The sequence below is a fragment of the Cynoglossus semilaevis genome, chromosome 11 (assembly GCF_000523025.1).
Source record: "Cynoglossus semilaevis isolate Cse_v1.0 chromosome 11, Cse_v1.0, whole genome shotgun sequence".
Taxonomy (NCBI): domain Eukaryota; kingdom Metazoa; phylum Chordata; class Actinopteri; order Pleuronectiformes; family Cynoglossidae; genus Cynoglossus; species Cynoglossus semilaevis.
In genome coordinates, this window is record NC_024317.1 from 6,607,420 (window position 1) to 6,633,885 (window position 26,466).

A 26,466-nucleotide genomic window follows, 5' to 3' on the forward strand; every position below is an offset into this window, starting at 1 on the left:
CAGCAGGAAATGTCAGGCCAGATTTGCACAAATTACAAAGGTGTGTGTGTGCGTGTGTGTGTCTTTGAAGAGCATGCCCGCAGCCCACATCTGCGTCTTACTGAAAATGTCCAGTGTCATATAAAAAGGGGAATCAATCAATAGTGTTCATAGTGTGCAGGAAAAAGAGAAATTTTGACCAACCAGGAGAAAACAAAAATAATAACAACAAAAAATATTTACAAATTCTGAAAGTGCTTTTATAACAAATACTGCAGCTGCCAATCTATATCAACACTGCTAAATATTTTAGTCTCTTTTTCTAAACGATGAAAATCTGTCATTTGAAGAAAGATTCAGGGCAGTGTGATGAATAGCTAGTGATTGTGGTATTATTGAAGGTATTGATTTTTATTTTTGAACAAATAAAGTAAGTTCGATCTGAGAAAACACAATAAGGCTTTTCTTTGGCCTTTGTCTCTAGTAAACAAAGGTTGAAGAACATCAATTATAGATTTAGCTCTGCCTTCCACAAATTATATTTTTCCTTCAAATCCTCTGTGCCACCATTCTGAGTCTGAAAAAGTCTGTCTGTTGTATAACTTTCACGCCAGTGACGGGAACAAGCGGCTACTCTGACGAGATGATGTCAGTAGACCAAGTGTCACCATAAATCCTGTTATGGCTGCCAGAATTTACTCTCTGGTGTTTGCAAAGCCCCTCGGATGGCAGCGAGGCCTCTCCACTTCTATCTCCCTCTGTTTGTCTCACACTGTCTCTTTTTTAATTACATACATCTTGATTATTTGGCACCCAGCTGTTACTTGTCTCAGCTTGAAACATGTGCGACGCAGGCAGGTGGTCCGGCTTCAGAAATCTGTCTGGTCTCAGTCTGAGACTAAGATAGTCTAATTATTATGTATCTCACTTCTTCCACATCAGTGGTTTGCCACTTCCACACATTTGTTATTTACTCCATGGCTGGCTGAGTCTGAGATGTGTAGACTGATGGATGGGTCATCAGGGGTTGCACTCGACTCACGAAGGAGAACGGCAAACAGAGAAGAGATGAACACACACAGAGAGAGAGAAAGCTCCCTGATTTTCACCAGGACGAGAGACGACAGGTGACGTGATGCAGAAGAGGACAGACTAAACTGTGAGAGAAAGTAATTTCATAATTACTGCAGTCAGTGCGGGGACATACAATGCTGACTGATTAATTAACTTCATATTCCAGCCTTTTCCTTCCTTTTAGAAACAATGTTAAGGTTTCTGACATGTTCCACATTTCTCAAACTCCAAGTGCTGATAGGACATCACTCAGTGGCCGTGATCTCCATGCTGTTTCAAACACAAAAGAATCCAGGAGCATGCATGCTTGCACATATGCTATAGCACACGCATAAATGAACACACTCTGTGAAGCCTATGCACGCAAGTTTTCCTAATTAACAATCACCCCTCTGATCTGCAACAGAGTACAGTCCAGGTTGGCAAACAAACAGGAGCTTGAGGAAAGACCCTTGAGGTATTTGTATGTCAAATGACAGTTAGCCAAGAGGTGTTCAAAATTACAGCAAGTAAGTTTAAAAATAAGCATTGAAGACTTTGCCAAAAAGTACCGTGAGAGAAAGAGAGAGACAAAAATAACACAGAAAAGCCAAGCATTGCCCCAAACAGGTCAAATTTAAAACTTGAAAAATTTAAGGTAAGACATAGAGGCTAAATATTGCCACATTAATTAAAGTCTCCACCCTATTTCATTTTTGACACCCACTTTGTCCTTAAAGTGGATGTCTACTGTTTATACAGACACTTGTCCTTCTGTTGGGATGAAAGCTACTTCTTTTTGTCTCTTGACATTAAGTGGACTTCATGATGCAGTTTTATCGCAGCACAACCCTGTACAGAGACTACAATTGGTCAGCTGAGAGGAGCAGTATATATTGCACATCACGATCAAAGAACTGGTGCAGAAACAAATATAAGGAACAGACAAGCAGTAGTGAGGAGATGTGGATCTGTTATAAAGTGAATGAAGACAGAGAAATAGACCCTTTATCATTGTGGAGTCAGGGATAGAGAGGTAGTTCTCAGAGGGAGCAGACTGACCCAGCAGGGCTATCAGGTTTCAAGTGGAAAACTGGGTGAAAATAATTGTACAAAAGTACATAGCAGAGATTTCTATATAGATCAAGGTCATGGTAGCAGCAGTGGAAGTCAAAGTAACCTAGAAGGCAGGTTCATCCTAATCCTGCACCGCTTTTATCTAAGCAGTGTTTGGACAACTTTTAATCCTATTTTGTGATTGTTTTTCACAAATCATATAAAATAATTGATGTTTTTAAAACAATGTGCAAGACAGTTTGGAACAAACAGAGAAAACTTCTGTGTCAGTGATGTTTGTGTTCACAAGTTATCTAAAGATAAAAAAAAAAAATTAAAGACACTTTTGATCCATTTGTCAGACTGTCCCTCAGAAATGATAGCTATATTATCATTCATTATCAAGGATCAAGCAGTATTGTTTTAATTCAGTCTGTTTATGTCTGATGTCTAGACGTTACTGCACCGACAGACAACTCCACAGTTAATGGCAGGTAAATACAGGTATATGCAAAAAAAGTTGCAGCAGGTCTATTAATGGTGCCATGACGTGAGGAGAGGAACACAGACCAGTCCTAGCGTCTGTCGATGTTTTGTTTACCCTTCCAAGATTCAGACTCATATTGGAAATGATTGACACAATAATTCATTGACCATCATGGAGGTGACACTAGCAGGATATGAAGCAAGCTGTGTTCAGATGTGTGGTGTCTGCATCTAGTTATTTTCATGAATTGTCTTCAGTGCAACATGGGTGATATTGGGCTGGTGGAGAAGAGATGCTTGAAGCTTTTGAAGAAGAAAGAAAAGCCTGATAGTGCTGTGTTTACAGCCTGCTAACCACAGACAGGCAGACAGCCCAGGACACACATGCTGCTATCACAAAAATATGTGAGAGCTCTCACAGAAGACAGTGCCTCGATAGCAGTGATGTTCTTTCACAAAAATGACACCATCTGTCTTTCACAAACACTGTCAACCCTCCTGCCTTTTTCCTTTTTGCTGTTCTCCATAGTTCTGCCTGAACCACATTATCTGTCTGTGCAGCACAGTAACCTTCTCCAGGCCCTGCAAGGCTATTGTGAGTGTCTGTGAACAATACAGCACTCAAACACAAGTGCCCCCGCCCCCAACCCATGTCAACTCACCACCACTAGGTTGTCACACCTATTAGAAAATGATGTAATGCTTCCCATTATAATGGATGATAGAACAGGTCTGTAACTTCTCCTTATCACTCAGCACTGGTCCCTGACAGGGCTTTTCAACACTCTCTTTCATAGTTTATTAGGTACAGCAGGTTTCTCAGTGTGCTGAACAAAACCAGAACTGAAACCAGCAGAACACTCACACAAGTCCACAGCACCAGAAGGCTAATGTTGACTGATGGAAATAGCACTTGGACAAAAGAAAACCAAAGACATAAAGAAAAACGTGTATCAATAATAAAATGTGGTTTAAGCCTCTAAAAAGTCAATTCTCTATACATGTCAAAACTTTTTATTCTGGAACAAATATTACCTTGTTGGTCATTCACTTCTACTGGATAAAACTAAATGCACTTTGACCTTCTTGACTTTGACCTTATCAATCATACCTCTAATCATCTAAGGTTGCCACTGGCTCCACTGTTTTGTGGGACTGCACGCCTTCAATCGAGGTTCATCAAAATGGTTTAAAAATGCCAAATTCTCCAAACAGTAACCTCTTACATTTGAAGAAAAAAGTTACACTTACATTTTCCGCGCAAATTATACTATATATGTGTAAAGCAACGCAACACAAAACAGGTGAATTATATCATACTGAAGTCAGACTCCTTCAGTGCCCAGCTAGGATACTGCGATGATCTTATCCATTCTTCTCTAAGTTTTTACTTCAGCTCTGCATCTTCTATTTTCCATTAGTAAATATATTAGTCACATCATTCTAAATAATAACACTAGTAAAGAAGAAGAGGAATGGGGAAAACATGAATGAGAGAGTGGAGGGAATCGTAAAAGCCTCTTTGCAGCCTTACTAGGATGTAAAAACAGCAGTTATTCTCTGACATGCATGGGAAATGTCCCAGAGATCAAGAAAAATTTCATCCACTGACATCATGCTAAAAATGTTTGGTGTTTACTGCACTGTGCTCAGTGTGATTGGACTGAAGCTCTCTGATTGGCTGGCATGGAGTCCAGGACATGCTTTGTACGGTTTGAGGTCTGAGACTCGCTCAGATGTGTGCATCCTTGTTGCCGTTGAGCCCAGCTGTTTTCCTCTGATAGCACACGGTTGTCCAGCGTTGTTCTACCGTCTCCCACTGACACAAAGTGCGTGATCATTAATCTTCAGCAGCTTTTCTTGTGTACTCAAGAGAGTACAGCCTGGAACAACAACAGCAACTTTACACTTTTCTAAAAGCACTTGTGCAAAGAGGAAAACCTAATATCGTAATTAGGTAGTGTCAACGTCTTGTATTTTAATTTATAACCTGCAGACACTGCCATCTGGAGTCTTTAAAAGTCAAATATCTTGCTTAGGGACACATCAGCATGAAGACAAGCAAAGCTTAGAATCAAACCCTTCTGGCTTAAAGAGAACCCACTTCATTAATCTCACAGCTACTTTTTGGATTTATTACCATTTTTAAAAAATCCCTCTTATGATTTTTCACCAATTCCTATTACAAAAACAATTGCCAAAAGTAATAATAATAATAATAAATTATAAAGATTGATTTTATTCCTAGTTTTTGTTCTCAGAGCAGAGCGCAGTAAAGTCGCTCCAGGAAGCAGTGACTCATTCAGTATTCCTCGGAACAGTCGCCTCGGCGGCGCGCATGGAGACCAAGTTCTGCGTCGGGTGCGCAGCTCACTGTCCTGACTAAGAACCCGGATTATTTCAGAACAACAGATCAAACCTCGCCCTCTCCCTTGGACATGTAACGTGAAAAGCCCGAGCCGGTGGATTGTTATTTCGCACTAAACTTACACAGGGAACCCCCTCCACGCGTGTTGGTCCGCTGAGCGCACATACTGATCCAGCAGCAGCAGCAGCGGCAGCGGTCGTCATGACTTCAGCTCTGTCGGCCACCAAAGCTTTCTACATTGGGATGGAGGTGGTGATCGCCGTGTCCTCGGTCATTGGGAACGTGATGGTGGTGTGGGCCGTGCGCATTAACAGGTCTCTGAGAGACACCACCTTTTACTTCATCGTTTCCCTGGCCTTGGCTGACATTGCAGTCGGGGCTCTGGTCATTCCCCTCGCCATCACCATCACCGTGGAACTCAGGACGCACTTCTACAGCTGCCTGCTGGTCACCTGCACGGTGCTGGTCCTCACACAAAGTTCTATACTGGCGCTGCTGGCCATCGCTATCGACCGCTACCTGAGAGTTAAGATACCCATGAGGTAGGCCGAAAGGTGAATTCTCCTTTAGTTCTCACTATCTACCCCTGTGTGAAAGCCTTTGTGTCTGGAGCGCTGCTGAACATGAAGGACACTCAGATAAACAGTCTGCCAGGGCTCAGTCACAGGACGTGTGTGAGTGTAGTGTTCACAGATAGAACTGTGACACCTTCATTTAAGATTCCAGTTAAAATTAGACTTCTTTAAATTCATGCTTCTCTGCCTTGGCATCTCAGTGATATGAGTGCAGCTAGACATTATGGCTACATACAGTGTTTGGGTCTTTATCAGATTGTATTACTTTCATTAAAAATGAATAGGTAGATAGACAAACAGATAGACAGCATGTCTGTGAAATATAAATGTGAGAGGCATCAGGCATGTCATTGATGGAATAGAACAAAATAGAACACAATACAGTAGACATTACAAATCATTTTAGCACTTATCTGGTATTATTATTATTATAATAGTATTATAGGAAATCTATAAACTCAATCTGCTGGTAGGACATGCTTTTCAAGCAACAGTGGGTTTTTTTTTTAAAGCAGAGGTGTTCTGGAAGCATACAGCCATGACAAAGACCAGTCTGGGATTTTTGAATGCTGTTATTCATCCTGAGAGTGTAACACATAAAAAGATATTTGCAGATTCCACCTGCCATGTCATCTACAGTCACCACCCCCCCCCACTTCTCAGTAAAGACTTTAGTAAGTCACCGTTTTATCTAGACAGATGAGTCTTACAAGTTTATGAAAGTCAGTGTTTTTTTAAAAAATACTATCAACTTCCCCTGTGAAAAAAAAAAAAAACTACTCCAGAAAAAAAAGAAGAAAGACTTTTTCATGTCCGGCCAAGCTCTGTGTGAGGGTTCTCTGTGGCTGAGTGTGTGGTAATAAAGAGCAAATAGGGAAGAAAAAAAAAGAATTGTGAAAGTCGAGCTTCTTTCTGCTGTGTGTGCACATCTTTGTGTTAGTCAGCGACCAGATGCCACACAAGAATCTTGAAAAAAATGCTAGACATACACAAACAGGGATTCAGATGAAGTTATGTCATTTAATAATTAGCTTTGACTAAATAGCTCTTACTAATTAGAAATAAGGAATAATTTTAAAAAATACCACTACAAATTTGTAAACTTCAATCATGGAAGTGTGTAGTAATGCAGCATTGGATACCAACGTGTGGCTTGAAAGTGAAAAGAAAGAAACAGAAGCAAGTACTTCTAAAATTACCCTTTTTAACAATGTGATACAAGTTACCTAAAAATGATTAAAAATATATTTCACAAGGAACACGTAGAATAGAGAACACAGTAAAGACTGGATTCTCAAGCTGAAATAAAGCAGAATGTAGTATCTAATAAATGTGTTTCAACCTTCTGTAACACAGAACACATCCAGACAGGCTTTTTCTATTACTCTGCTCATCTCAAGTTTTGAAATGTGATAGATTTAAAAAATGTTTTACATTAATGTTCATTATGAAGTAAATGTTAAAAAACATTTTAAAAAGGGATATTGTCATGTTTCTTCTCTTTTTCTGTTTTTCCCCATTGTTGCCATAGCTACAAGCGGGTCGTGACCCCTCATCGAGCTGGCATGGCTGTGCTGTTGTGCTGGCTGGTGTCAATCATAGTGGGCCTCACGCCGATGTTCGGTTGGAACACTCTGCAGCGCCTTCAGGAAAATGGATCACTGAATAGCAGTGACCTGACTGTGATCTGTGAGTTTGAGACAGTCATCAGCATGGACTACATGGTCTACTTCAACTTCTTCAGCTGGGTGCTGCCTCCTCTACTGCTCATGTTGGCCATTTATGTTGAGATCTTCTACATCATTCACAAGCAGCTCGACAAAAAGGTGAGGCTTTCATTTTCCTTTAATTCATAATTAATAATATTGTTTTGAACAATTGTAATTTCAATATTGATTAAAAAAAAAACTGTAATTATGATTTTCTTTTTTCATGATCCAGCATAGTCAATACACAATTAACCAAACATAACCATTCCTTTGATGAGTGGTGAAACAACTTTTTTACGCTGATGATATTCTGCTTAATATCCCTACAGGTGACAGCAAGCCACACAGATCCACGACGTTACTTTGGCAAAGAGCTGAAACTGGCCAAGTCCCTCGCCATTGTCCTCCTCCTCTTCGCAATCAGCTGGCTTCCACTTCACATCCTTAACTGCATCACTCTCTTCTGCCCTACGTGCCAAAAGCCTGTATTCCTCATATACATCGCCATCATCCTCAGCCACGGCAACTCTGCAGTCAATCCCATTATTTATGCATTTCGTATTAAAAAGTTCCGCATGGCATTCTGGAAAATCTGGCAACAGTATGTCCTTTGTTGCAAAGTGATTGAGCGACTTCCTCAGAGACGCAGCTCCAGAGGACAGTGTCGCGAGAGTCGGCTGAGGCACCTTGATGATGATGATGATGATGATGTGTGAGCCTTACATTGCTGTTTGTTTGATTCTAGTGGCTACAGAATGAAACGGACACTAGAGGGATCAGCGTTACCTCTATGGTCAGTGGATAACAGATAACACAGATGAAAGAACTTCAGCTTGGACTGAAGTCTTTTTTCCAGTCAGACTGGTAGTGAGGTGAACTTCGTCAATTAGCCTGTGTCGAGAATGAGGCTAATTGTTTCACCACTAGCTGATGAAGAAAATATGATGATCTTCATGTTGTGTGGGATGAGATCATCTGTTTCAAGTTGACCTAAACCTAGTACAGCAAGTATAGTGTCTACTGTATTTATAGGATCAATAATAATATTCTGTGTTTGTAAACTATATGAAAACTCGTGCATTTCGTGTGAATTCAGATGCTGATAAATTTAAAAAAAGTGCTGCAGTTACTCAGCTAATTTTCAGAGGCCTTAAACTACAAAAACTCAAAATGAACAGAATATATTAGACATTGCCGCTAACATAGTAAATGAGTGATGTAATGAAGTACTGTAATAGTAATTTACCAACAGTGTTAGTGGCTAAAGTAACCATGTTTTCTCATGACTTTTACACATGTTCTATGGTGCTAGCTGGTTCTATGGTATTAGCTTGTGTCACTGTCATTTCTTAAACAAGGTTAGATTTCAGTGGTTTTCACATTTCGTTGGGTCTGCGGCAGGAAGCTGATAAGACACCAAAAGGGTTTCCCAAGCACACACAGTCACATAGCCCTTCCACAAAACTCTAAAACCACCGGAAACAATGATAAACCTTCCAATTTAAGTCCCACAGGGAATCCCGGAGCCATCCATTCCTTTTAATCTACATGACCATCTGTGGTTGACTGGACTTTATGGCTCCGTCCACTTCCTTTGTGATAACACCCTGCTCATCAACAAAAGGTTCTTCCAACACTGCTGAATCATGGAACAGCAGTGCCAAATAACGGCGACTGCAGGCATAGCATGATACAAGAACAATAATATGATTGGCCACAAGAGGCCTAGCCTCTCTCTTCCATTGGCCTACAAGATTTAAACACACACCCGGGAAGTCGAAAACCACTCCCCCTATACACAGGTATACAAGTGTAAACAACTAATGATACTTTACTTATTCTTGAGAAGTTTTAGTTCTTGGATTTGCGTATTAGTCAAATAACTAATGTGAAGGTCACACAAAGATGGAAAGATATGACACAGGATTACAGGAGAATGAATAAGAAGACAGGTGGTCGAGGAAAAACAAGTGTGTGTAATTTTATGTAAACACTGCCACCAGGAACTTCACACATCAATGTGCAGCCCTGCCATTTCTCCCTCCTCACATTCATGTAAAACTCATTTGTCATGCGATATCATTGTGAACTCCAACCAAAGGACTGAACTGTGCAACAACAACAAGAGCATAGAAAAGAGGATATAAAACAGCACGTTTTTCTCTCTCAATGCAACCGCAGCATACGTCTTGTTTACAGAATAGTTTAGAAACTCAAGGCTTAACATGATGCTTAAGTTTGTGTCAACAGTAAGCATATACTGTAAATGATGATTAAATTTACAGTGTTCCAAATAATTATACCCTGTGGTTTTTAATGGTTATCTCTAAGAAATCAATGTGATTAAATTATTATTTTTTTTATTTAATTAAAAGAAGCCAGACTTTCAACACCCCCCTCCCCCCCCACTGCTTTATAGTGGAAGCAATAGTTTAATTGGTTAGTCTAATTTGAACATAGGTATTAGCTGACGTGTGATTGGTTGTCTGTCACCATATACATATAGTCATTTGAATACCTGAAGAAGTGTATTACCTTAAAATATTAGAGATCGTCTGTATGTCTCAGTGAAGTTACAATTTGGGTTTTGACAGGAAGGGCATTACTGCCACCTACTGGCTTAACCTTCTTACTGGGAAACATTTCCATCCAGAAGGATCCAGATATAATTGTTTGTCTTTTGAGTTAATATTCGTTTGCGAGATACCGAGGATCTATCTTTGGCTGCTTCGACCTCCTCCATAGCTAATCTAATCAATTGGCTGTCATTTCACCTCTAGTCTTACAGAAATACACATCCAAGGTCACTGTGAAGTCGAGAGTCAGGTAAGGCGGCCGATGGCAGACAATCAAGTTTTGGGCTGAAAACGCAGTGTACAGATGTTTCCATTATTTTATATTCATTAGAAAATGTAAATCCAAACTCTCTGACCTATGTACATGCAGGTCTGCAAAGTTGATCACATAATATGGGAATTACACTCTCATTGATGCTGCATCATGACACACATAAATAGTAGTTTCAAATCCTAGTCTGAAAATCATGACAACATATGCGTAGATTAGTTTGACATTTTGGCGATCAGTGATGAAAATCATGACAACATATGCGTAGATGAGTTTGACATTTTGGTGATCAGTGAATTATATATATATATTTTTTAAAAGGCACATAAATAAAATAAACAGTTACAGCTGTGTAATTTATGTATTTTAAAACTCCAAGATAAATGCAGATAAGATAAATACGCCTTTACCCATAATATATACCACATTAAATTAAAAAAAAGAAAGAAAAAAGACTGTATCTAATAATCAGCTCTCTGCTGCTATTAAATGGACCAGAGTCACAAAACCCTGCTCATGACCACTCTTGAGCAAAGGTCCAGGCACCTGTAGGACTTCACTAACTAGCTAACCTTCAGCCTGTTTATGGTTGTCACCCCAAAACCAAGTTTACAAAGCCTATAACCTCAGGACAGGAAAACAGAAAGGAAACAAACAGGACAAAAGCCAGGTGGTCAGCTGTTTGTATTGCTACATGGTTCACATATTCAAACACAGACATGCAGCAGGCACAGCGGCCACACAGAATAAAAGAGAAATGATGCTCCCTACTGTTTTGAAGGTCTTCAGGATGACCAATCTGGAAAACAAACCAGTCAGAGACCAGTCAAGTTAAGTACTGACGCTTTATGTGTGAGCACAACATTTGTTAAATAATTACCTTCTAAAGTTTTACTCAACATATCGCTCACCTTTTCTTCCATTTTCAGAAGAGTACTTTGATGCTGGACAACTTTGACCTGGTCTGCAGAAATCCCAACGTATCTGTTCATTTCAAACATTCTTAATTACAAGTTTAATACAATGTCACCATTTTTTTTTGTAACAAATGATTCAATGAGTTAAATCTCCAAACAAATTATGACACGGGTCAGCCATTTTAGAATTAGATTCAGCAAAGCAAAACAATAAATTAAAAAAAAAATTTTTTTTTACACTTAAAGTGACTTCTAAGCTAGTTTTAAAATTAATACACCACCAAAACGCTAACATTAGAGAAGAAAACTCCTATCGTCGCTTACCGTTCTATCTCACCCGTTCACCTGGACCAGGTCGAGCCGCCATTAAGGAATAACTTCTTGCACCTGTGGCTTTTAAAGCACGCGGCAACTTTTTCAGCGTCTTGGGTCACACGCCGCTACCGTTTTTCCCTTTTCGGTGCTTTATTAATAAAGTACAAAACAAACATATACGTGCAAAGAGATATTTCCTTTTGAAGATATTTTAAGTTGTTATATAATTTTGGTGCCTTCATTACCTTAAGTTTTACATTATCGCTTTCATGAACATTTTAATTAATTCAACATACATTTGGGGGATGTTTATTGTACTCTATTATTGGGCATAAAAAAGTATTATATTACATTATTTTTGTTTCGCAAGTTTGCCCGTATATTTCGCTTTGCCTGCGCTGTATCTTTGTGACATGAGTGCAACGAAAAAACCCTGATTGTAGTGCAGAAGAAGTTGGAGTAGGTGGATGATGACGACGATGATGACTCGTTTACGAGACATTTAAAACACCTGTTGAGATTATTGAGTTAAGAAGACCTTTTCTGTGTTCTTCAGTGCGGTGATGCTCTACTGATGCCACCTTGCGCCGCTGAAAACACTCTCCGACGCATTTTACAAGTTGCATTATAAACATCTACACTTCTCACTCACGTCTATACTTTCGCAAGTGTTTTCGCTTTTATGGACGTGGCGGAGTATCCCAGCGTTTACATTTTTAAAAGGCGTGGTTTGATTTACATAACCTTGACATTTTTTATAAAATCAGTATAAAATTAAGATTTTGCCTACAAATTGACTCTATGTTATTTGTACATATAAAATGTACTGTAAATACCTCAAAACAACCTCCTTTAAATACTGACTCTTCGAGTGGAAACACATCCCCGCGTTTATCAAGCAAAACTTTTTTTCTTCTTTATGTTGCTATTCTGTTCTATCTCCAACACGATCATAACGTATGTATATTGAGTTAGTACAGTCATTGTTTATAAAATAAAATCTTCATCCATAATAAAAAACAGTTTACATGTAATAATATTCTATTATAGTAAGGAAAAAGACAAACACTTCATTCATAGTGAATATGTGCTGACACATGCTTTTCGCATTTTATTAAAATTATTAGAAAAGACAATGAAATGAACATACCAACACCACAACAACAACAAAGAACAATAAATTACACAATGTTGTTGTTTTCACTATGTGTACTGTATGTAAACCATTATTGTTTTATATTCAGCATTATTGTCAAAGAGGGAAAATACATCTTACGATAAACAAACATATAAGGCAGAGAAACATTAAGTACATTAGGTGTAAATTAAAAATTCATTGGCTTGTTGCTGGTGAAGAGTGTGTTTACCACTTGATAGCACAGTCTGTAAGAAAATCACTGAGTCATTTGGAAGATTTTTTTCCCTGTTATTTGTTTCACTTTTGAAATATAAAAAAGTGGAACAATTGATCTGCTCAACTGTGTTCCTATACTGTAAAACAAGTTGATGTAAAACATTCACACAGGCCTTTCATATCTAACTATGACACCAACATACTTGACTTCAAAGTATCTTACAGCAAAAGCCATGGTCCTTAAAAAAAACAATATATCAACGCAGGTGCGAGGACAATGATTGTAGAGTGTAGAAGAAATGGCACAACTGGGATATTACACAGGATCAAATTTCATCAGAAAAATGATAAAAGGACAGAAGAAATTGTCCAAGAAGGCTAAAAAAAACAAACCTGTTGTTCAAGTTAGTGACTGTTAAAGGAGCTACAAGATTCTCCAGCAGGTACTTGGTGCTTCCCTAACGTAAACGTTTTCAAAATGGCTTTAAATATAGATGTGTTGGAGTCAATGATTGATATAAAAACATACATTGTACAAAATGTGTTTGTTGCACAATTGTATAATTATTTTCTTTCTGACAGTATTTGTGTATCTGTCAGTTTAAGTAACTAATTGACTTAGTTTAAAAATTCCGGGGACATAGGTTAATGATTACCATAAATACTAATAACTCGAATAGGAAGCTAACCCAATGATTGTATAAATTGCATCTTAATATTAGAGTTACGTTGACCTACCACCATAGTACAGGAATGAAATGTTTCATATTATCTTTAAGTTAATAAAAAAAAAGAAAGAGTAGCTTTGCATTAATTCCAAATCCTGTATTTTGCGCACATTTGAGAGCATGGGAATCTCTTGACCTGAGGTGGCTTCTTGCAACTACTACAGATTACTAACAAAGTGTTTTCCCGTACGGTCGGATATGGTTCTGTTTTGGTCACCCTGATGACAACACAGTGACTCCCTGAATGAAGGAAGGATTTCTATTGTGTGACTCAAACACGGCCCTGAAAAATGAACACACAAGGAGAAAAGGGGAAACCATCATTAAGAATTTTCTTTTACAAACAGCTTAAACTGACGCACAATTTGACTTAAAAATAATATATACATTGCATGAATAAATCAATTAAGTCCACAAAAGGCAATTGTTTTTTCCAATCAAAAGGATGAAGAAAAACGGCCGGCACTTTTTATATACTTTTCCCAAAACCTAGCAAATGTCAAACAAAAAAGTAGGATTTATTTACTTTCTATTACTAAACCACTCATCTAACTTTTGTTTAACCTACCTTCCTACTTACCTTCATCTTCACTAATACTATACTATACAGTATATCAGTTAATCTTCTCTCTCTAAGTGACCATGAAGAAACTCACCCATCCACCTTGTTGAGCCACCCAGGCTCCTACACGCCTGTTGAGGAATGCTGTCATGGCACTCTGGACAGTGTTTTTCAGCTCTGGGGCTGACTTCTTCACATAGAGACCAAAAGCCACTGAGGCTCTGATAATCTGCATCTCAGGAGCCACCTCTGCTCGCTGGGAGACCTGAGACTGGCACAAGGCCTCCACACCAAGGCCGAATGCTGCCTCTGCAGCCTGGAGAGGAGGGACACAAAAAGAAAGGTCCTGAGTGATATAACACAGTGGACGGTGATATGTTCAAATCTGAATGCAACAAGTGCTTTTTGTCCAATAAACACTGCACGTTACATGTTCTCACTTTTGGTGCTATATTGCAAGTGTAAATGAACCTAGATAAGCAAAAACATGTAAATCCCACGAGAGCATACATTTATAATGGTTTAAATAAAAATGTCATGCTTTTTTTTATTTTAGCTCACTGAGACACTGAATAAGAAAATGAAATTGGATAATGTCCAGTCACAACACATTAACCTAAATAAATAGCAAGAGACATCAATTACACAAATAATTTGTGTGGGAACATGTTTTTGTACAGTATATGTTTTAGACTTTTTGGCATGAAAAATAACCTGTCTCAACCAAAAGTCCATTATGATTACGGCCTGGTCCTACTGATGAAGATTAGAAGCTTAGACTATTTTTAAGCATTGAAATAAACTTATAGTTAGGATTTTTGTGTAGTGTAAACAAAATTATGTTCATAAGCAGGTTCTTATTGCGGTCCAGAATTATGTCTGTGTGTTTGTGCATGTACCTCTTTTGCCACAGCTGTCTTTAGTTCATTAAGTGCTGCTTGAAATGCAAGGTCATCATTCAGATCATCAGCAATACAACGTAGTTTATCAGCAATCTGAATTGGATCAAACTCATCTGAAATGAACAAAACATTACACAAATGTAAATGGATATTCATATCCAAACTGTAGAGCTAAACTGGCTTCATAAATTCAAGAATTTTGCAGCTAACTAGGCAGCTTATAAATTATAGAGGACATCAAAAACAAACACACAGAACACACACATACACAATTCTATATTTCATTATTCTAAGGTATTAATAATAATAATAATAATAATAAAGAGTAGACTGGGATTGATTAGAATACATTTTTCTTGCATAATGTTTATGGTACAACACTCAAACATTGTCAAACACTGACACAAAATACCTCTTACCTATCTTCTAGGTTCAAAGAGAGACCCTTTAGTTTTGCACTTAAATTGTAACATTAAGTTCTCACTACAACTTCACTGTTGCACACTCCACACAAACAGATTTCATTTAAGCTTTAATCATGGCACATTATAAGAGAATGTATTCATTGGAATTTAATGATCTCAAGTTTTGTATGACCTATTGCACAAAAAAAAAAAAAAAAAAAGAAAAGAAAAGAAAGAAAATACCACTACTGTGGGCGCCCTGCAGCACTGGAATTGGACCTGGGGCTGCTGGGCCCTGGAAGTGCAGTCGTAGGCTTTCCTTATTTTTATTTTTGAAAGGTGACAACCCTAATGTCAAAGACAAAGAGTACCTTTGTTACAACCTACACCAATACAGGGGTAGGTTGTAGCTTGGGTAAATTGTGACACTGATGAACGTAAAACTCTACAACTAAACAACACAATATGCTTCAAAGTAAGTTTTTGTGAACGTACCAACTTTGAAACATATTTCTGTGTTACAAAGAACATAAAAAAGCAAGACTAATCTCTAAAGGATGAACAGTGTCTGAGTTGTGGGTCTTCACATTAATAGATTTACTTTTAGAACTTTTAGAACATTAAGCGGAAACGTAATGTCATTAAATAAATAACACAGATTAGAAGGCGTTGCAAAACGAGATTCACATTGTGCATATTAAGTAAACTGCTGTACGCGCTCTCTAGTGGTACATGGGGAAAATTCATATTTTCACATTTACATTTTCAATTGAATAAATCTGAAACATACTATGCATGATTAATACAACATTTAAGCATAAACATCTTTATAAACATCTCTCCTGTGTGGTGGAAGGCCTATGATGCGATATTCTAATGTTGGTCATCATGGTGGTACTCAGAGAGCTCAATGTTTTCTCAGGTGTTACTGTATAAAAAGTTTGAGAACCACTGAGCTAGCATTTATTTCACTGTAAGCCACGGAGAATACAAACCAGTACAAGCCAGATGCGTCTAATACAGGCATAAAGGCGCCCCTTCCTGAAGCATTATTCAACTAAGTGGACAACATTATAGTCGTGACCTCCCGTGTCCCGTCCAATTTTTACTGAAATAATTTTAAGCTACAAAGACATTTACATCCTGGACCTAAAGGATGACCATGTGAAAACGAAAGTGCACGCAGTGCAGCTGACGTCTGACCCACCCGTACTCTGTCCTGCAGAATAATACAGACAGAAACAATAATAGAAGATAAACGACAGACAGACCTGGGCCGTCACTCTCTATACAATCTTCAAACCGTCCACACTCGAACCGTATCTGGTCGTTAAACAAACACCTAATTATTTCAGTCGTCTGCCATTCAAGAACGGCTTTGTCTGTCGGTGCCATGGTTGCTAGTGACGTTCTTTATCTTGAGGGGCGGGATTACGTGTAACTTCCGGCGTGTGTTTACGAAACGTCACATTCCACCTGGGCCCAATCCCTTGCGACTTTAGCCTGACGTCATTTGCTCAGTTACTGAATATTTCATTTCATTTTATGTGAATAGTTTCGGAATATAAAAAAATAAAACCTTTCAGAAAAACCGGGAAGTCGGTTGGTACAACTACAATGTTGCAATTGTTGCACAATGTTGCACCACTAAAGCTTCTACGTATGTTAAATACTTTCAGCTTTTAAAGATGGTGTTCCAGGTTTTACAATGCGTTGGCATTAAATTGCCAAGACGTAGTTCTACCATTGACCGTAGCAATAATATGAATGTGTTTGTCTTGTGTTTATTGCGGTTATATGTAACAATTCATAAACCTCTTCCTTTTTTCTTTTATTTCCAACTTTTTTACATTTCCTACCAGAAGGGGGCGACCTTTATCTACTTGTAGAATTTAAGACGAACGCTCTGCCCCACCCTATATACAGAAAACATGGATTTAAAAAATATATAAAATTATGAACTTCCAACGTAACGAAAAACAATTATTGACTGATCAATGATCAATGATACGTAACATTACATAACACCAGAAACTGATATTTAACTTTCTTGTATGCCAGTAAAGCTAAGTTATTCATTTATTTCAGACCGTTAATGAAGGCATGTTCATTTTCCACGTGAGAGGGCAAACTAGTTTAAATCAATTGTGATTGGTCCAACATAGGGGTATGGTAATGACCAAATCACAATGATCTATAACATTAAAAACTGTACTTTGGTTATAACTATCTCTGGAAAATGTAAATTATGAAGAATAAAAAAATGTCACTGCAAGAAAGCCAATGATTATTCTGCATATGATTTTGTAGTTTTCTTGTAACATATTTACTTCACACAACCAGTCACACTGACATAAGCCTTTAACTACAACCAATCAAAATTAATTATCCACTCGGGATCAGTGTTTATGGTTAAGAAATGAATCACACCAGAACAGTCAATTTACAATACTTATACTTGATGTGGATAACATCACACATTTAAGATTTGCATTTCATCACAAATTCATTTTCCATCATTTACACAGAAGAGTTGTTCTGTTTTGATTAAAAAAGAGATATGCTACCTGAAAACAAGCCCCTCTTTGGCAGAAAGGTTGCATCTGCATTGTTTGTGGTCGTGAACACAAAGGATAAAAACAAAAAGCATGAAGGCTGATCTGCTCCATGGATAATGGAAGACAGGATAAAAATAGGCTAACCAGTCAAGCAATTCCATCTGCTCTGGAAAGAATGAAACTTTTATTAGGATTCATGCCCCCATGTGTAATCAGCAGCAATGTCACATTCACTTCTGTGGAGTCTGTTGCACAATGACATCAGGCACAACATTGTATATCCATTTACTGAGGACAAAAAACAGCAAAAGAGATTTCCCATAACATGATTCGAAAAACAGCAAAAGAGATTTCCCATCACCTAAATATTTTGGTTTCAATAATTTTGATTTGTGTTATTTTAGAAGGCATGATAAATGACCAAATGAGTAGCTGTTGACCAAAGTGCATTGAAAAAATAAAAAACAAACAAACAAAAAAACTATAGCAATCTGTTTAAAAACAGAGCTAGCACAACTGCCTTACTGTTTTAAAGCCATCAAAAATGTTTTTGCTTATATCCAGGTTTTTGTTAGTTGGAGCTGGCAGTCACAGAACATTAGCATTTCTCAGGCTCAGGCTCAGGCTCAGGCTGTAAACTCCTCAGAAAAATGTTGTTCGTCCTTGGGAGTTTGCTGAACCACACTGCTCTGTCTATTTATTATGTGTAGTCTTTACACTCTCTGTTGGAGTCCATTATTTGGATACTAAAATATCATAGCTTAAATGGCTGTAGTAGAGAAAGATATTCTCACAATGTGTCCCACTGTCTGTGCAAATTTGGTAAAATTTGGTAAAACCACTGTCTGTGCAAATTTGGTAAAATTGCATTTTACAAAGTATTTTAAGTTTGTTGTCAGAGGTAGAAATACATTTACTAAATGTTTTAATTTCAATTTGATTTCACTCTTACTGTACATCACATGACACCAGATGACACCATATATTCAGAATAAAAAGTTTTGAATGAAAAAGTCAAAGTTTGACAACTGATAGATAATGATGGATGGCTCGTCTCATGGAAAAACTTGGTCTATCCTAAACTTGATGTGGATACAGAACCTGGAGTGAACTTCCAGCCTTGGTTTTGTTTTCATTGTGTATCAGTTTGAAGATAAAGATGAGAGGATGAGAAGGAGAGCCAGACACAAGAGGCTTTCAATTTTTCTCAGCTCCAGCTCAGATCCTCTCATTTGGCTCTGTGTAATGAAATATCTGATCAATAGCTGCAGGTGTTGCTGCTTTTCATTAGTTTCTCAGGGCTGATGTTTCTCTCCTCTATGCTCTGATGGCACCACAGTCCCAGCAGGTCACCCTCATTTATATCACCCTATTTCACCTCTGTGTCTGTTAGCCTTTATGCTTTCACAAAGCATTTGGCTCCGGCTCTTAACTTCTTTCTTGGGCTGAATCCTCCCGAGACTGTTCTCTCAGACTCGCTGTGATAAAGTACATAAACATCAACATCTTAACTGTGGCCTAGTTCTGATTCTGCTGTATTGTTCTACTGAGCCTGCATAGTGTTCAACCACAGGCTTTCTGTTCTGTTCCCAACGGATGTCATCTTCCCCTGAGAAACCATCCGTGCCGCTCATTACCAAGCTATGCTATGATAATGAACAGATGTGTTTTGGTTGTTCCATTGTTGATACATGTTTGTACCTGGTAATTCAGAGCTTTGGAAAACTGTTGAAAATCAGTGCATTGTCTGTACTGGTTGGAATATTTCTTCCTATTTTTTTCTATCCATACATCCATTCATCTACACAATGCAAAAATGTTATTTTTGACTCAAAAGTTTGTTTTGCAGTCCAGTCACACTGTAGATATTCATTAATCAAATATATGCACACTGACATTTATCTTAGTTTATATTCGTTCATCTCAGTTGATCTGAAGCTGTAATAGCAACGATTACTTGAGGATACATCAATTGTGTTGAAAACCATGTGTAATTTACAATTCTGTTTGAGGTGCAGTTCCTTAAAACCATGTGTAATTTACAATTCTGTTTGTTTGAGGTGCAGTTCCTTATTTGAACTGACAGCTACGGTAAATGACTTAATGTTGTTTATATTTTGTTTTCTGTAAAAGGAGATTTAAAAATGAACATCTGTATCCACTTACTGCATTAATACCTCTCCCTCTCTCTGTTATAAAGAATAGTAGCAGTATTCCATTCACCGCCTTATGGTATGTTTAGCATTCACAGCCTGATGCTGAAGTGCGTGAGGGCAGCTCATAAATTAATGAGGATAGCACTGTACATGCATGGACCATAATGGACAGCTAGGTCACCTACACAATAACATATACTCTCAACGCTAAATATTGGATTATCTTAATTGTATATTTTATTTTATTAATTCTATGGAAGAAGCAGATGTTGAATTCTAAGGCTATAATGTATTCACTGGATTAGACTGTCTGTTTCCTTCTGCTCACACTAATCAGCTGTGTTTTTGTCTTACCACAGCTGTATCATTTTCTTTCTACTCAGGAAAAAAACCCAGATAATTGACTAATTGTCCTATTATTGGTGGATTAAATCCAATTTAAACTTTAAAACTGCAATGAGTTTATATTTAAAACATGACATAAACATTGTTATTTTACGATGCGTAAAATAAAGAAGGCTACTTTGAAAAAATAATACTAATAGTATTTAAAAACTGATCCTGGGGAATATGAAGAACTTGACCTGGAAGTATAGAAAACAACAATTAATGAACAGGTAAAGAAACTCCTAAAACAATACCAATCCCAAAACTGTCTTCGTACAGGAGAGACAGTCTTGACTTTTATATGTATATTAAATTATAATCATCATTATATTTCACTAATTTACTGCATGAGCTGCTTGTAATGACATCTCAGGTGGGTTTCATACGTATGTGAGGTTCTGGAAACGGAGTACGTCTGTTTTCACGCTTGAGGCTTAATTGAGATGAACATCTGTGATTTTTCGGCACTCATTCCAATGACTCCAGTCTCTGCCAAGTCATACAATGCATTTTTGGCAGGAGTCAGATTCCGTTGACATCCCAGCTGCTTCTGCCATCACAGAATCATTTGCAGGACCAAGAGAGAAAACCCATGATGGAAAGATCATAATGCACTGTGTTGTGCCAAAGCAAGTGTTGTTGATGCCTCGTTACATTAGACAACACTCTGAGAGTGGGCAACATAAAATACAGCCATAAAACCATTTATGTCTAAGTGAGAGAGAATATGATTCAGCTGCTAATTGTCTGTGTGCAAGCAAGCAGATTTTGAAATTCATACTGAAGTTGTAAATTTAATTTAAATAATAAATAAGTACACCACAGAGCTCATATTTTACTCTGATTGCATTTTTACAGTAACCTTTTGTAAGATGTAGGCTTACTTCTAGAAATAATTAGATTAATTGTTAGTTATTTTGATTTTGTCATGCCTAGCCAAGCTCTTAGCTATGTTAGCTATATACTGTACTTGACAGACGTTTACTAATTATCTTATATATTTATAAATAATTATTATTCATATTTCATCTTAGATAATTAGCTTGAATCTTATCTAATCTGCCACTTTTCTCATAACTACATTTTTGTTTTTTGGGATTTTAAAGATCATGCAGTTAAAGCTGGTTAGTGTAAGTAATGTTAATCAGTTAAAATGGGAAGATGATGATGAATCTTAGAAGACAAAATGCCCAAACAAAGATTTTTAAAATTTATTTTAAAGTCAGAAAATCTAGTTCTCTTCATCTCCAGCTGGCATCTCCTCCTGTACTGTCACTCTACCACAATAACAATCTCAGTCGTTCCACCCACTTGCTAATAAAGATAATAGTGCAATTTCACAGTCAGCTTATGTTCCTGTGGCAGCATCTTCGCTGTGAGATATCCATTTTTGGCCAAACACGTTACCCAGGACACTGTTAGGCAGTGGCCACAGACTGTGTCCAGCCCACAGTGCTGCCCAACACTGTGGTGACCAGTTAAAAGAAAACCAAACGAGCAACAGAATAGAATGTTTTTTCCACATATAACAGAATGATTACGGCTGTAGCCTGGCCATTCTGCAGCGCTCACACACCAGGGTGGAGATGTGCTTTGGCTCGCTGAGATTCATTTCCTTACCACAACAGGTTTTGGAGCCATTTAAGGAAAATAAAACACTTTGGTGCGGGGGCACAGAGGGTGTTTTGGATAAAACAGATAGTGAACTTGTTGTGCACACACAGGCACAGACACATAATAAAATAAGCAAACAACATGCAATGGTCCTGTGGGAACAAATACGAGTATAAATTTTAATGGTTTTGGTTTGTTAGGCTAAAAACACTATCGAGTGACTCTGCTGCTGTTAAAAACTAAGGAAAATGTTACAATTTTGTAGTTTATCCCATTTATCTGAACAGGAGTATTGTTTGGCTTTCTTGCTAACAGTGAAATAAGACATGAGCCTTTCCTCAGATGTCTGCTAAGGTGTGGTATACAAAGGGAATGAGCTTCACTTTTCTATTGTACAGCCACCACAGGCATCAACAGATGGCAGGGAACAACACAAGCTTTCCGCTGCGTGTTTGCTCAGGAACACTGTTTTTCTTTTAGCTTTTTTTAAAATAAAGTCTTTTTTGAGAAAAAACATCTTTGGTTAAAACAAATATTAAACAAACTTGGGAGAGAAAATGAAAACAGATTTCTTTGTATTCCTCTGCAGCATTCAGTTGGACACACAAACTGAATGCAAATGTGAAGGTTAAAGGTTCTACACCTTTACAACTAAATGAAAGTGTGGAAGAATATATTGATAAGGAAGTGATTTTCTTTTGCCCACATAGATGTTTGGACTGTCAGACACCCGGAGGCTATACAATTGAATCCTTTTTAGTTTTAGTCTGGGTGAATTATTCTCTACTAACTATTTAGGTTGACACATTCAAGAACTTTTAGACCCCCCCCCCCCTCTTTCTCATTTGCTATATTTTTTTCTTGACCCAGAAACTGCTGAATCTGTCAAAGAGAATCTCTGTCAGACATTCAGCTCTGTATCTCACTCGGTCCATCAAAAAAATCAATAATGTACAATAATGTAAGATTTTCATAAGGTTTGGTAAAATGGTGACGAGATAATTGCCTTATACTTTCGTTAATATAATGAGATTGCTTGGCTGGCAGAGCGTGTTAAAAGCAGAATGCTTTGCTGAATAATGAGACTACACTAGCAGGTGAAGCGCTGCATTTTTTAACATTCAGTTTTGAGTTCCATTCTGTTTTATGACAGCTGTCACCAATGCCACCTCCAGCACAGGCTGCTGAGAAAAGACATGCACACAGAACATGATGCAAACTGAATAATTTAGCAAGAACAAACCTGAGTTAGCTGGAAAAAAAATGTTCTTCCTCCTTAACTTTAGGGCCCGAGGGGAAACGACAACAGCCACCTGCTGTGTTTAATTTTTTAATGATGAATTAACTCATGGTATATATAGCTGTTCCAAGCCTTACTTCACATGAGAATATACACACGCTATTGTTTCGCAGCCAGCAAGGATGCTAGGATGCTAAGATACTAAGATTATTGTTTCGCAGCCAGCAAGGATGCTAAGACGCTAGGATGCTAAGTCTAATCACTGTGGTCTGGTTTCTGTTCCCATTAAGGGACTGTTTCTGTGTACTGTTGTACAGATTGCCAGAACCTCTGAGGCCAAATGTGTTTTTGTGAAATTTGGCTTTACAAACATAATTGATGTGATGTGATTTGACACGGTCTACCCTGCCCTCGTGGGTTGTCAGCTGGGATTGGCTTCTGCTTCCCCAGCGACCCTGATAACACGGGAGAAAAAGAACGAGGTGATGTGCCTCCTCAGTGTTCACAACCAAGAGCTCTATATTTATATCATTTATTCTAAGCAGTCTTAGTGCATGAGTGAGTGGATAAATTATTCATAAATTGCAACGGAAGGATGTCTGGAAATGTAACTTTTTCCTCATAATTCAGCCTTTTAGTTACAGCGTGCAAGAAAATAACCAAGTTCATAGTGCGAGTGTTTTCCTCCTACGTTTGATACAGATGATTATATCATGTCATGGATATATTTTCTTTAATCAGTTATTTTAACTCAGAGACTAAATGGTTGAATGTCTTTTGATGCTTGTAATAAAGGGCAGGTGGAAAGGATTTCTCCGTACTCAGTTGTCTCATTAGGTGGAAATTCAAAAACAAACCATAATGGTTACCAAGGGTTTTAAATTTTATTTATTTATTTATTTTTTTTATTACTGCTTCCTATTAAATTGTAAACATGTAGGTTCCTTGTTAAATAAGACAGATGTTTGGAGCTCTGGGCTCATAAAGAAGACATTAAAACTTGAATTCAAGGGTGAGATGCAAAAAGTATTCTGTATAAGACTGTATAAGAACTGAACATTGAAGAAGCAATTCAATTAAATTTGGTTAAAAACAATTCATATATGTATAGAAATGCAGTAACATGAATTGCATTGTAGGTTAAATTAGATAAAATACTTCTGTCGTTGCTGCTCTTGTTTGTTTTTTAATTATTGAATAACATGTCCTGTCCAGCAGCTGGGGCAAACAGTGAGGGGTCTGGATGCCCTTGTAGTGCCAGGCAGATTCACTGTATGACCAGACAGTGAGATGAAACACAATGATTAAACTGAAATCCCACAGTTTTCATTTCTCTCTTCAGCCAAGCAGCAGCCATTATATCACTCTCTGTGTTTATTCAATAAATTCAATAATAAATATTCCTGATAGTGAAGTGATCGAACATGTGATTGGAATGTTTCTTGCTCCAATCAAAGAAAAATATAAAATAAAAACACAATGACAAATAAAGCCCATTCTTTTCCCCCTTTAAAACATGCATACACAATGACAAATAAAGCCCATTCTTTTTTTCCCTTTAAAACACGCATGTTAAAATACTAAAGTTAGTTGAAGTGGAGCCGATATCTTCAGCTCACCACAACATACAGAAGTATGATTTTATGCTCATTATAACTGCAGTGAATCACAAAGCAGCACAGAACCAAAAATATCAAAGTTAAAAAAACAAAACAAAAAACAAAACACGTTTACTTTTATAAAAGAAGTCATTTTTAATTAGTTCTCATTTAAGGCAATCCAATACAAAGCATTTCACAACCCACCATGTGACAATAATCATGTACAATAGAAATCTGGTCGAAGGGATGTAGGGAGCCATGCAAATTTGAAAAACAAGTAGAAACTGTTGGGTTAGACAAAAGAAAATTAAAACAATAATAATTATGACATGCTAATAAGCTAATCTTTTTTTAAATCACAGATTAAACAAACATGTTTTTGAGAACCAGGCACAAGAGAGAAAGGAATAGTCCACAGAGCCTACTGCCTCTGACATGCATGTAATCTGATTCCTATTTTACAAATAATGACACTGTTGTTGCATCAGAAGAAGACATGCAGATCAACATCTTGTAAACCTGGGCTCTGAAGGTAGACGAGTGACAGACAAGAACAGAAAGAACAATGGCTGAGATACATGTACTTTTAATATGAATAACTGAATGATCCTGACAGTAGTATTTACCCCCAAAGTATATCAAACGTGGTCTATACAAGATCCCGTGGAGGATGATGGGATTTAAATATAATTACATCAGCATTAAAGTTTACATTCCAACCTCAAAGTTCACTGTAGTCACCACTAACTGTCTCCTCTCTCACACAGCACAAAGAAACACAAGCCAAACTGCTGTTTTCCTCTTTCCTCTGCCATTAGCTAATTTTCCTCCCTCCATCTTTAAGAGCCATGCTCGTCCACCTGACAGGGTTTCCAATACAGGACTAAATGAGACGGAGCGACTGCCTTTATGTCATTAAGGCCGTTAGTTTGCTACATTAGACGGCAGAACAGAACCTTTCCCGCTCAGATTAGTTCTGCTTCCACCACTGCCTCCTTCACGTTAAAAGGAGAGGAGACCTTTTACAGGCCATTATCATTATTGTAACACTGTTTTTGCATTAGTTTCCTCTCAACGCCAGTGAAGGGGACACAGTAGTCCACAGCTGTAAACACATCAAGTGAATAATAAGTGCCAGCGGTAATTAGGAGACAAACAGTGGCCGCGGTGACAAAGAAATCAGGACGAAAAATACGTTTCTGTGTTTGTTTGCAATCAAACAAGCTCATAATGATTATGATGAAGATGATGACATTGATGATGATGATGATCAAGATGATGGTAAATTGCTGTGTAGATAGAAATTGCCAATGGCTGAGTTCAGTTTCATTTCTCTTTGGCATGATTTTCATGCACTCATGTAAAAGTTTGATGTAGGATTAAAATCCCTTGTAAACCGTGTCAAGTCACTTGCGAAGTTCTTGAAAATAAATGTCATTGCTTTTAGTAAAACGTCAAATATTGAAGTATTTCCTAGTATACTGTGGTACTAATGAACCACAGAAACATTAAACAAATGTGGTAATAATGTTTTTAAAATCAATTTTAAAGTCATGTCAGTATAAGGTCAGAGTGTTAGAACAGCTTAAGGCCATTTTATTATGCGTACATGTATATTGATGTTAATATTATAAAACTATAGAATAAAGTCCTAC

At 37.6% G+C, this 26,466-nt stretch overlaps 1 protein-coding gene and 1 long non-coding RNA gene across 2 annotated transcripts; one reads left to right on the forward strand and one right to left on the reverse strand.

Annotated features, from left to right (window-relative positions):
• Nucleotides 1-2,378: 2,378 nt before the first annotated feature.
• LOC112487753 (uncharacterized) lies at nt 2,379-12,199 on the reverse strand. The gene is made up of 4 exons (XR_003051151.1): nt 11,315-12,199; nt 10,985-11,057; nt 10,845-10,872; nt 2,379-4,457 (listed from the first exon to the last, which is right to left on the reverse strand). It is a non-coding gene; the product is annotated as an uncharacterized LOC112487753 (long non-coding RNA).
• On the forward strand, nt 4,819-9,606 carry LOC103386155 (adenosine receptor A1-like). Its single transcript, XM_008320294.3, has 3 exons — nt 4,819-5,484; nt 7,049-7,343; nt 7,556-9,606. The coding sequence occupies exons 1-3, from the start codon at nt 5,144-5,146 to the stop codon at nt 7,940-7,942; spliced, it is 1,023 nt and encodes a 340-aa protein (XP_008318516.1). The 5' UTR covers nt 4,819-5,143; the 3' UTR covers nt 7,943-9,606.
• Nucleotides 12,200-26,466: the final 14,267 nt, after the last annotated feature.

What these genes read in the sequence shown, in the direction of transcription:
- LOC103386155 (XM_008320294.3), top strand. Translation starts at nt 5,144, where the DNA reads ATGACTTCAGCTCTGTCGGCCACCAAAGCTTTCTACATTGGGATGGAG. An exon ending in AGAGTTAAGATACCCATGAG is followed by an intron (nt 5,485 to 7,048) that starts GTAGGCCGAAAG and finishes TTGTTGCCATAG; the next exon opens with CTACAAGCGGGTCGTGACCC. An exon ending in ACAAGCAGCTCGACAAAAAG is followed by an intron (nt 7,344 to 7,555) that starts GTGAGGCTTTCA and finishes ATATCCCTACAG; the next exon opens with GTGACAGCAAGCCACACAGA.